This window comes from Sminthopsis crassicaudata, chromosome 3 (assembly GCF_048593235.1).
Source record: "Sminthopsis crassicaudata isolate SCR6 chromosome 3, ASM4859323v1, whole genome shotgun sequence".
Classification (NCBI taxonomy): Eukaryota; Metazoa; Chordata; class Mammalia; order Dasyuromorphia; family Dasyuridae; genus Sminthopsis; species Sminthopsis crassicaudata.
The window spans coordinates 443,091,349-443,103,951 of record NC_133619.1 but is presented as its reverse complement, the minus strand read 5'-3'; the positions used below and the strand labels follow the sequence as shown (position 1 = coordinate 443,103,951).

The 12,603-nt window shown below is 31.1% G+C and overlaps 1 protein-coding gene across 4 annotated transcripts in view; it reads left to right on the top strand.

Annotated features, from left to right (window-relative positions):
• UBR3 (ubiquitin protein ligase E3 component n-recognin 3) overlaps positions 1-12,603 on the top strand; it is a 280,583-nt gene that overhangs the window by 103,157 nt on the left and 164,823 nt on the right. For all 4 annotated transcript variants that reach the window (XM_074303157.1, XM_074303159.1, XM_074303158.1 and 1 more), the window contains exons 9-13: positions 3,271-3,450; positions 4,419-4,552; positions 8,660-8,746; positions 11,115-11,180; positions 11,324-11,413. In XM_074303157.1, coding sequence (XP_074159258.1) covers positions 3,271-3,450; positions 4,419-4,552; positions 8,660-8,746; positions 11,115-11,180; positions 11,324-11,413 — 557 coding nt within the window. The remainder of the gene's footprint in view (positions 1-3,270; positions 3,451-4,418; positions 4,553-8,659; positions 8,747-11,114; positions 11,181-11,323; positions 11,414-12,603) is intronic.

The following is a 12,603-nucleotide window of genomic DNA, read 5'->3' as shown; positions in this document are numbered from 1 at the left end:
TTTTGGCACAACTTTTAGGCAGCCCAATTAGTCTTATATTTTCCTTTCTTGATCTGTTCTTGAGATGTGTCATTTTTCTTAAAAGGTGTTTCACATTCTGTTCTATTTTTTATTTCTTTATATTCTGTTTTATTGATCTCATATAGCTTCACTGGCTTTCTCCTTGACCAATTCTAATTTTTCAAAGAGTTATTTTTATCTTTGAAATACTGCATGTCCTTTTCTAGTTGGTTAACTTTTTTTTTTTCCTTAATCTTGTTTTTCTTGGATAGTTTTTCTATGAATTCTCTCTGGGTGGGGAGTCATTTCATGTTGCTCTTTGGGGTGAATGTATTTTTTACTTCAGTGTCCTCCCCTGAAAATGAACCCTGGTCTTCCCTGTTCTCATGGTAAGTTTCTAGAGTTCTTCTTTGCTGATTCTTTTCTTTCTTTCTCTCTCTTTTTAAAAAAATAATCCTGGGGTGGCAGAATGGTGCCTCTAGCTTCACCTCAGCTTTCCCTTCTGATCTGGAAACTCCAAACCAAGAATCCATCCTCCATCAACTGCCCATAGCCAGCAGCACTCTAGCCCCATTGCCTGTGCATTCATGCCTGTGCACTGGTTCTTTTTTATGTAGGACTGTGTCTCAGAAGCACAGCTGGGCCTGGTATTCTTAATCAGCCCAAGTTCACTCAGTCTTTCCAGACTCAGACTCTTTTTCCTTAAACTGTCCAGGAGGTGAAAGTTTCTATGCTTCCTGCTGAGACTCTAGAGTCCCAGTGGTCCTCAAACTTTTTAAATAGGGGTCCAGTTCATTGTCCCTCAGACTGTTGGAGGGCCAGATTATAGTAAAAACAAAAACTCACACTGTCTGCGCCTTTCAGCCCATTTGCCATTACCTGTGTGCCACATAAACACCCTTACCAGCCGCATCTGGCCCACAGGCAGTAGTTTGAGAACCCCTGCCTCTAGACACTCAGCTTGCCCCAGGGCTCTCTACTTGTTTCTGTGGAGCTAGCCTAGAGGTGTTTGCACTTCACAGTGGTTAATTCCAGGCCTGTGGCCTTTTTCCCTCCTTTTATCTTTAATACCTGTGTATTTTTAAAAATCTTATTTGTAAATAACTGATATCCACATATTTATTGGTTTCCTTAGAGTGGTTAAAATAATAAAAAGTACCTTAAAATTGATCATTTAAATTCAAATGGCTGCTTGGTGGCAGTAGAGAGAGCTGGACCTGGAGTTTAGATCCTACTTCAAACACAAAACTGTGGGACTCTTGCCAATTCACTTATGTAAATGGGGGAAAATAAGAATATCTCCTTCACGTGGTTATTGTGAGGGTTGAATGAGACAATATATGTAAAGCATTTTACAAATCTTAAAAATCTATATAGATGTTAACTATTAATTCAGATGAGTTTAATAAGATGGGAGTGTTAACAAAATCATAAGACTTTTTATTGAAAAGAAAAATAAATTCTTAGAATCAGAGAAATAATCCACATCAGTTTCTTCATTTTTTTTTTTAAAGTGAGGAATAATAGAACATGCTTCAAAGAGTTATTGTGAAGATCATATAAGATTATTTATCTATCTATATTTATATACTTTTTTTTTTTTTTTTTTTTTGAGGCAACTTTGGGATTAAGTGATTTGCACAGGTTACCCAGCTATTAAATGTTAAGGGTCTGAAGCTGTCTCAGGTTCTCTGTACTCAAGGGCTAGTGCTGTATTATCCACTGTGCCTTCTAGCTGCCTCTAAAATAATATTTTTAAAGGACTTAGCACAATGCCTGTCACAGAATAGGTTCTTAAATGCTTATTCCCTTTCCTTATTAATTTTTGCAAATACATTTTAAAATTAAATTAAAACGATTTTTTCTATAAGTAAAAATTTATTTTCTTCTCACCCATCTCCCTTTCTTGGGAAAACAAAACAAAATTCTTTTAGCAAATATAGATAGACAAAACAAATTCCTTATTGCTCATCTCCCCAAAATGTTTCCCTTTTTACCCCAAATCTTTCATCTCCCCGTCAGGAGTTGAGTGGTATGTTTCATTATGTGTCCTTTGGAGAAGTTATTGGTCATTGTGTATTGCTTAGTACTCCATACAATTGAGTATTGTCAAGTGTTTCAAAGTTGTTTGTCTTTACAGTGTTGTTATCATATCATAAATTATTCTAGCTCTTACTTCATCATTCTTCATATAAGTCTTCCCAGGTTTCTCTGAAATTGCCTTCTTATTTCTTACAGGACAATAGTATTTCATTAAATTTGTATATTTTGTTTAGTTATTCTCTGATTGATGAGTATCTCCTTGGTTTTTCGTTCTTTACCATTACAAAATTAGCTGCCATAAATCTAACTGGAACACATGAGTCCTTTCCTTCTTTATTTAATCTGTTAAAACATAGGCCTGCTAGTAATGTTATTATTAGCTCAAAAAGAATACATATCTTAAAAACTTTGTGGACATGGTTCCAAGTTGCTTTTCACATTGTGCCAATTCATATCTCCACTAGCCATGTATTAGTGTACTACTTTGTCCACAGGCCCTTCAGCATTTGTCACCTTTATCAACTTGAAGAATATGATTTGTGACTTCAGACTTGCTTTAATTTTCACTTTGCTATTTATTAGTGATTTGAAGCTTAAAAAATATATTTATAGATAATTTGGATTTCTGTCTTCAAAAACTACTTGTTCATAATCCCCGATTTGGGGAATAGATCTTATTTTTTATGAATTTATTCCTTTTATTTTAGAAATGAGACCTTTTCATTGAAATTTGCTATACTCGTAGCAACAGTCTTTCCATGAATAGAGGTGCATGGGTAACTAGATTAGAGGGACAATATTTATGCAAGAATTTTTTTTTTTAGTAGAAAGAACTTTATAGACTTCATGAAATATTCTAAAACTTTTTTTGAAACATAAGAATTTTAATTGAGTTATATTTTTATCTTTAATACCAGATTTTAAAAAATGTTATTTGTAAATAATTGATATTGGTTATTATCCAAATTCATTGGTTTCCTTAGAATGATAAAAATATATACCACTAAAATTCAAATGCATTTGATATGATGGGATAGTTACAGGCTTATTTAATTGTGAGGAAAATAGAGTTAGGAAAATAACTCTTATTGTTTTTTGTTAATACATTTATTTGATGCAATTTTAATTGAGTTTAATTTAAAATTTGTCAGTACCCAATTAAAAAAAAAACAGTTCTAAATTTGCTTGCTGGGAGTAATTTTTTTTTTTTTTTTTTTTTTTTTTTAGATGAAGAAAACAGTTTACATGTGGTAGTAAACTGTGGAGAAGCACTACTGAAGAACAATACCTATTGGCCTCTTGTCAGTGATTTTATAAATATCCTTTCACATCAAAGTGTGGCAAAGAAATTCCTGGAGGATCATGGTTTGTTAGTTACTTGGATGAATTTTGTGTCATTTTTTCAAGGTATACTCTTATTTTTGTGTTGTTTTCTTTTCAGTTGTATAATGCTTACTATCAACTATTAAATTTAGGTGGTGGGTAGAATACTGGTTTTAGTTAGAAAGACCTGGTTTAAGTGTTGCCTCTGAAACATACTAACTGTATAATAGTGAAAATATCACTTAACCTTTTATGCCCTAGGTAATTAATTATTTGTCTGCTGGTTGTAGATGACATTTTGTAATGACAGAGGGAATTTCCACCCTTAGCAAAGTCTTTCTTCAAGTTCTTCCTTTCTTCCTTCCTTTTTATCTTTCTGGTTCTCAGTTTCTTCATTTGCAAAATTAGGCACTTGAAAGAGATGATCTCAAAGATCCTTTCCACCACTAATTCTTTGAGATTCACGTTCAGTGAGATAAGTAGTTTCTTTTAAAATATGTATATATTGGGGCAGCTAGCTAGCACAGTGGATAGAGTACCAGCCCTGAAGTCAGGAAGACCTGAGTTCAAATTTGACTTCCTAGCCGTGTGACCTGGGCAAGTCACTAATCCAATTGCTTCAGCGGAGGGCCCCCTTCCCCCCAAAAATATATATAGACATGAGTACCTCGACACACACCACACACACCACACACACACACACACATGCTTGCACCAAAACATTCCATATGATCTACAAGAAATTTTCTAGATATTAAAGCATATTCAGTATTTTTTTCTAATATCTATTAGATATTCTTCTCCCTTTCATTAAACTTGGATAGCTATATAAAATACTATGAATAGAAACTTATGAATAGAAAACTCTTTTAGGTTTGTCAGACATATATATGCTTTTTTGCAAATGAATCCTAATTGGTTAATTTAAAATATATATGATAATTTGGAAGAATGTCAGAATATTAGACCAGATATTTGATTTATTAACTTTTCCTTTTTATAGTTTTTAATGGTTACATTTGTGCTCTTTTTCCATCTTAATTTTTTAAAAGGTATGAACTTAAATAAACGAGAACTAAATGAACACGTGGAATTTGAATCTCAAACCTACTATGCTGCATTTGCTGCTGAGCTTGAAGCTTGTGCACAGCCAATGTGGGGACTGTTATCACACTGCAAAATTAGGGTATGATGAGAATTTTTTTTTTGTTTTACATATATAAGTATATATGTTTTTGCTTTTTAAAATACTATTTGTCCCCCTTGAAATTTGAGCCTGATAATTATCAACTTGGATTTAGCTTTGTTTTGACATGCTTCATTAAAATTGAAGAGGCAAAGTTTTTGGAATCTGGATCAATGGGAAGTGCTATGATTACTTCTCATCATTTCATAACATACAAATACAAATAATAGTGCTTTCATTTCCAGTCCAGTGATTACTAGTATGTTCCACTGAATGAGATCGAATTTTGAATGAGTTTTGCCATCATAGTTAAGTCACAAGCAACATTGTTAGCGTAAATTTTATTTAACTCTTAAGCATGTATTGTGATAGCTTTTAGTAGCAAGTCATTAAAATTAAGATGTTAATATAGCATTACTATGTGATTGTATAAATATATATTTCTCACTGGATAAAATATTTTGGTTTCACTAATACTTTTTGTTTCCCTAGATTACTTTTTTTGCTGGCCTGCTTACCATTACTATCAATCAAACAGGGTCAAATCACAGTATAGAAAGTAAAGATGGCAGCCAGGTGGTACAGTGGCTGGAAGTCTGGAAGATCTGAGTTCAAATTTGCTCTCAGACACTTGCTAACTCTGCATCCTTGGCCAAGTCATCCTTTCTTTGCCTTAATTTCCTGAACTGTAAAATGGAAATGATAATTGTGTCTACCAGAATAGATGTTGGGAGGGTCAAATAAGATAATTTTTTAAAAGTACATAATGTAGTGCTTGTCACTGTTGATAAATATAAACAAGTTTTTATCATCATTATCATTATCATTATCATCAACATCAACAATATTTACCATGCTCTTTTAGGATTTATCCCAAACTATAAAAAGTTATTTCAGTACAACATACTGCATTTTTGTTTATAGTATATTGCAGCTTTGAATGATTATGTGAAACTAGTAATTTTATTTAAAATAAATTTAACAGTATGTGAAAGTATTTTTGAAGTCTATAAATTTTATTAGATTTCTAGTAGTTATTATTTAATGATATAACATAATTTGTTTTGAATGGAAATGTTTTCAAAGCCTTTTTGCCTTTATATCCCCAGTGCTTAGATAGTAAGCACTTCATAAATAACTTTTGTCTTTACAATATGATGAAAATGTATATTTTTCATTTTTAGAGCTAAATGCTAATCATTAGTACCTGATGGAATCAATGGTATCCGGATTTTACTGTTCCATTATTTAGAAAAAATATTAGCTATTTAGGTAAGATTATTTGCAATTGTAAATAAAGATTACATCTGATTTACAATTTCCATTTCCTCAGAAAGTAGGAATGAACATGGCCTATTTGGATACAATTGATAGATCATTTTGGCTAGTGTTCTCGGAGAGTAGTATGTAAAAGAGTAGTGACAAAGAAATTTGGAGAGATATGTGTCTGCCTGAATTCCAGAATGAGTAGTATGAACTTTATCTTGTATATGCAGTAAGGAATCATTGAATGGAATTTGGGGGATAATAATTTAGTAGCAGTATGTAGAAAAAAATGGGAGGTTTAAAAGGAGGAAAAGTAGACAAACTGTTATATTGGTGAGGTTCTCTATTATGGTTGATTGCTGTGAATGGAAAAGAAGGGAGATATATAAAGATTAACCAAAAGAACTAGAAATATTTAGGTTAGATAAGAGATGACTGGGAAACAGAGAAGGTAAGCATTATTCTTATCTTTAAATGTTTGAATGGTCATAGTGGAGCAATTTGTTAACTCTGTGGTTAAGCATTACTTATAACTTGTCAAAACACCATGTGGTGATTATCTTCATCACAGGGTAATTTGTATCAGTTAATTAGCACTAGTTTGTAAAATTGGAATTTTTACTCTGAATAGAAGTAACATTTAAAAATTATGCCTAGGGATACAATGAGTCCATTTGCTAGATTGTTATTGAGACTGGAAACAAACACTGTTTAAAAATATTAGACAATGTTAAGTTAAGGGACCCCTTAACTTAAATGAAATAGTAAGTTATATGTATTTGAATCACCAGCCAAAATTGGCTTTTGTGGATTCATAATCACATAATTTTGACTGTTCCCTTTACCCTTAGGGATCATTTTTTCTCAATTTTTTTATCCTGTGTAATTATTGTCTATATCTTTAAAAAAAGATGTTGTTTTTCTCAATTGTCATTATACTTTATTTGGCAAAGAAATCAAGTGTTAGATGACAGATGCAATTTCTGTGTTGTTATCACATCTTTATCCATTTCTAATTTTCTTCATCAATGGATTGTTTTTCTTTTTCTAACTTCAATTTTATTTTATTTTCAGCTCCAAATTTTCTCCTTTCTCTTTTTCACCTATTGAGAAGGCAAGAAAAATAAAATACCAAATAATATATGCAAAACAAATATTCATATTCAGCATTTCTTATCATTCCCCTCCCCCCAAAAAAATTAAAAAATGCTTCAGTCTGCATTCTTCGTCTTTCAATTCTCTTATTTCCAAGTGGATAGAATGTTTTATCATGAATCCTCTAGAATTATGGTTGTTCATATTGTTCACAATGTAGCAATACATTGCTAAGTATTTTAAAGTTGATTATCTTTATACTATTGCTATTACTATATAAATTGTGCTCCTGATTCTATTCATCTAATTTCATATAAATCTTCCCCGATTTTACTGAACCATCATCTTCTTCATCATTTTTAAAAGCACAGTAGTGTTCCATCATATACCATAACTAGTTTAGCCATTCTTTTTCTGATGAACAGTTACTAATCAGTTACTAATTCTTTGTCCCCACACAAAAGAGCTGATATAAATATTTTTTGTACATATGGATTCTTTAATCTTTGATCTCTTTGGGATATAGAACTAGTAGTAGAATCTCTGGGTCAGAGGGCTCAATAGTTTTTTGGGCATAGTTCCAAATTGCTATTCAGAGTGGTTGTACTAGTTCACAGATCTACCAAAAGTTTATATTTTCAACAGTACCTATTTTCCCACAGCCTCTCCAGCATTTTCATTTTCTTTTTTGTCATTTTAGCCAATCTGATGGGTTTGAAGTGGTACCTAAAGAGTTGCTTTAATTTCCATTTCTCTAGTTATTAGTGATTTAGATCCCAGCATCTAGAACTGTGGTTTGTGAACCTGTAAGGGGTCTCGTAGCTGAATGTGGAGGTTTAAAACTTAGGATTTATTATTAGTAAATGTTTGATTTGTATATCTGTTTTATATATGCATACCCAGAGTCATGTAAAATTTCTCAAGCGAAAAGGAATCACAAGTGGTAAAAGCTTAAGAAGCCCCAATTTAAATTATCTTTATATATCTATTGGTAGCCTTGGCTTCTTCCTCTGAAAACTCATATCTTTTGACCTTTTATCAACTGGGGAATTACTCTTATTCTAAATTTGACTCGCTCCCCTGTATGTTTTAGAAATTACTCATCTTTTCATATATTCAACGTAGACGAACTATCCAACTATACTGGGATTTCTTTTTGTTTCTTTTTTTCTTTTTTTAGAATTTTATTAGTTCAACATTGTCATCACTTTTTCATTATTTCTAATCCTTTAGTACTCCCTTCCTTTTTCCAATAATACAAGTCCTTGATGTCTTTCATATACTCACATTTTTATTGATAATGCAATCTACTTATATCTTTAGAATATAATCTCCCTGAATGTAGTTTTTTCATTTCCCAAGTGAAATAGATAAATAATAAAAAGAGGTCACTAGTCACTAATTGAGGCAAAATAGTTGGCTTAATGGATAAAACACGGGGCCTGGAGTCAGAAAGACCTGAGTTCAAATATGGCTTCTGAACCTGGGCAAATGACTTAACCTCTGTTTGCCTTAATCCACTAAAGAAGGAAATTACAAACCATTCCAGTAAAATTTTGCCAAGAAAACCCCATATTGGTTCATGAAAAGTTGGACAAAGTTGGTGGCTAAACAACAAATCACTAATTAACTATTGTTAATCTATTGTCTTGGATTATTATTTAATGTTATATTTGATTCTGAATATCCTAAACGTTTACAGTGTTGGGTTGTTTTTTGTTTGTTTGTTTGTTTTTCTGTTTACAGGAAACACAAGAATACACAAGAAATGTTGTTAGATATTGCCTAGAAGCACTTCAGGATTGGTTTGATGCCATTAACTTTGTAGATGAGGTATGTACATGTCATAGCTGTTAGCAAAGTTGTTTGACTTTAAAGTATAACCAGAGAATAATAACTCTCAAGTAAAATGAGAGGTAAAAAATTAGCTTATATAAGAAATTATTGTATATATGTGTATATATATCTATATGTACATATTGTAAATACTATATATATTATATAGAAAGAAAAATCAAGGGTTTCTCTCCCCTCCCTCCTTAGCACAGAGATGATATATAATATTTTTAATCATTTTTATTGGTTTTATAGAGAAGGAAGTATTATTTCATCAGATAATTAGTGAATCTTAATATAGATCAAGAGTATAAACTAGTATCAAGTATAGAAACGATTCTGTACTTAATAATGGGATATTGCACATTTATGGAAAGGGTTACCAAAATATATTAAATGGATATTTCCTTTTCATTATCATTATCATTTCATATCATTAAAAGATACACTGTAGGAATGAATTGTGTAGGAGTAAATACAATAATAATATAGTATTTACACAATTGGATTAACAGACTAGGCTTTAAGAAGTGCCATTATGTAAGAAGATTGAAAATATCTTTGAGATTTTATTTACATACTTTTAATTAAAATAGTAAGATAGAAGGCAATATATGAATTGGTTATGTTAAAATCAATTAATTGACTGACTAAGCATATAGAAAACAATTAACTTTGTGGGAGAAGATACTAATTTCATTTAGCTTCATAAAGCCAAGCTTTCAGAAAGATGCTAAATGTAAAAATATTTATGTGGTTTAGATAGAGTTAATGAAAGAATATGAGATGATATGTGGAACTGAAAGAAGTAAATGTAATTTTCTTTTGTTGGAGAGCATTTTAACTTGTATTATATTACTTGTTCCTTACAATAGCCTTATAATGGAGGCAAGATATTATTTACCCTCATTTTGCTGATGGTGGAAGATTGAAATACAGAGAAATTAAATGATGGATTCTGATTTAATAAATTAAATTCTTGATGGAGATAATTGTAGAGCCTTGCTTTTAAAAATTCCAGTTCTCTTTTTAGCTATATTATACTCTCTTTTTATTATCATATAAGTAGTAGAAGTCCATCTGTTGGTTGATTTTTTAGAAATGCTAAGACATGGATACTGGTATGAACGTCTTTGATTATGATTTTTTGTCAGGTTAGCTAATAATTTTCATGTGACAGGATGGTAGATTAAGGATATATGGGATTAAACATTCATCAGTGATTCTAATATTGATTAAGATATAATTTGGAGGTGATATGTAATTCTAGTTTAACACCTAGGAGGACTGAATTGGGAGTCTAAAAGGTGGGACTAAAAGGGACTATCATTCCTTCCCTTCACTTGATGAACTTCTTTTCCTAAATATATTTCCCTGATGACATTTTTTAAATCCTATGGTTATTTGATATTCTTCCTTAGTTACATATTTCAGTCTCCTTAAATCTATCATGTGCCTTCATTGTTTTCTTTGTGAGAATTCATTTTCAAGTTTTCTAAGATCACTGTATTCCCTGTCTTGCATTTATACAACAGCATTGACATTGACATTAAAAATATGAGTCTTTATTTCCTAGAGAAGCTTGGTTCTGTTTATTCAAGATGATTTTTTGTTTCCTAAGGCCAGCCAGTTGACTTTCCTCCTCTTCCTCTTGCATGCTTCTCCTTAGCATGCTTATCTTCTTCTTTCTCCTTTTTTTCTTTTTCTCCTCCTTCTCTAGCCCAGTACAATGCCCATTTGTACTGTTTGTCTTAGATAACAAATTTTGATGGACAAACTCTATACATTTGTCTGTGCAAGTGCATGACATAATTTAGGCAGTAGAACTTCTTCAGCCACTACGTTTCAGGGTAAATGGTCAGAACAAACTCTCGGGTGGTAATGGCTCTCTTCTGGGAGGATATTTTAATTAGTGAATTATAAAGGAATAGTTTCTGCCTCTAAAAATTTCTTATTCTATCATATTAAGGAATTTATTTATTTGAAAAAAAAACACCTCCCAATAGCAATTATTTCACATCTGTTATTATTATAGCTCCTTAGCATCTATAACATGATTTTCATATTTTCATTATAATTATTTGTGATTGTGATGATTTTACAGATTTTAACTGTATCGGAATATTTGTTCCAACATTTTTGGTTTTATTTTATTTTATTTATTTATCTTTTTGGCTTAAAGATCTGTTTTTTCACATAGAAAACTATTTTCAATTATGTTTTTTTAAATTAATATTTTAGTTAAACAAAGCATTAGTTGCAAGAATAAAACAAAGTATAAATTTGATTTTAGCATATCTTATCTTCATAGAATTATATAAAATATTGTTTTTATCTATGGCATTTTATTTTCTTTATATTTCAGCCAGCTCCCAACCAGGTTACTTTTCATTTGCCACTACATCGTTATTATGCTATGTTTTTGAGTAAGGTAAGATTTGTCTTTGTATGTATGGTTATTTCCTTTTCTAAAAGGTATGAAAATAGAGATTAACCCCTCCCACCCCCCCAAAAAAAACAAAAACAAAAACAAAAAACCCCCAAAAAACTAAATTCTCTAAATTTCATTTTTAGGCTGTGAAATGTCAAGAGTTAGATCTAGATTCTATTTTACCAGATCAGGAAATGTTGATGAAATTAATGATTCACCCACTCCAAATTCAGGTAAGGTTTCTTGCATCTTAGAAGTTTTACTTATTTAACATGTATTGGACTACCTGCCATCTAGGCGAGGGTGTGGGAGAAAGGAAGGGGAAATTTGGAACAGAAAGTTTTGCAAGGTTCAATGTTGAAAAATTACCCATGCATATGTTTTGTAAATAAAAAGCTATAAAAATATTAAAAAAAAAGAAGTTTTAGGTAGGAGTTATTGGTTGTCCTAAGTATGTTTAAATCTTATTTGACTTAGAATCCTATAAGAGAGCCATAAAGGACTTTAGACATCATTTACTCTAATTCTTGAGTTTTTTTTTTAATCATAATTATTGTTGAAATATTTGTGTTTGACTCTTAGTTTTGCCATATCACTCGAATTTTGTTGAATAGAACTTTTCTTAGAAATAACTATTTTCCCATCATATTTTTTTACATAACAAAAGCACAACTAGTGTTATGATATGAATGAAGATATGTATTCTGTGGTTACCAACTCTTTTTGATTTAAAAGTCCTTTACCTCACTGGTCCTCAGCTCTTTTATCTGTAATTTGATATTTGAGATTTTTTTCAGCTCTAAAATATTAGGATTCTATGTGTATTGGTGTAACTTTTTGCTTACAAAAAAGTAGAGCATGTTACTTAAGTTAATTTTTCATGAACTGAAAGTTCTTATCAATAAATCAAATATTTGTTTAGGATCTTTGAAGGATATTAAATATATTGCCTCTGTAGTTTGGGGAGGGAGAGAGGGAGATACGCAGAAATACATGATGACTTCTTTGGTAGGAAGATTCTAGACTATTTGAAGAAACAAGGTATAAATACTTAGAGAGTTACATAAAAGACATTGGTAGAAATGTTTTACTCCTTTTATTAAATAATTTAAGGTTATATTTGTAATATATAGTAAATTGTTAAAACAAGGAAAATTTATCAGATAATCCTGACTGTTTATTTGCTATGCTTAATAGCAATTGCATTGTAAATGTGTTATTGTGTGATAAATTAATTGTGGTACTTCCTAGGGATAAAAGATAGAGACTGCATGTCTATTATCTTAATCAGCTTTTTGAAGTGTCAACTTTCAAATTGCACATATGGATTACAACACCAAAGATAGAGTGGTAGTACTTCCCCTAGAGTTCTAATATTAACAAGTTTCTTTTGTGTACAGAATATGACTCACCTTTGATTTAT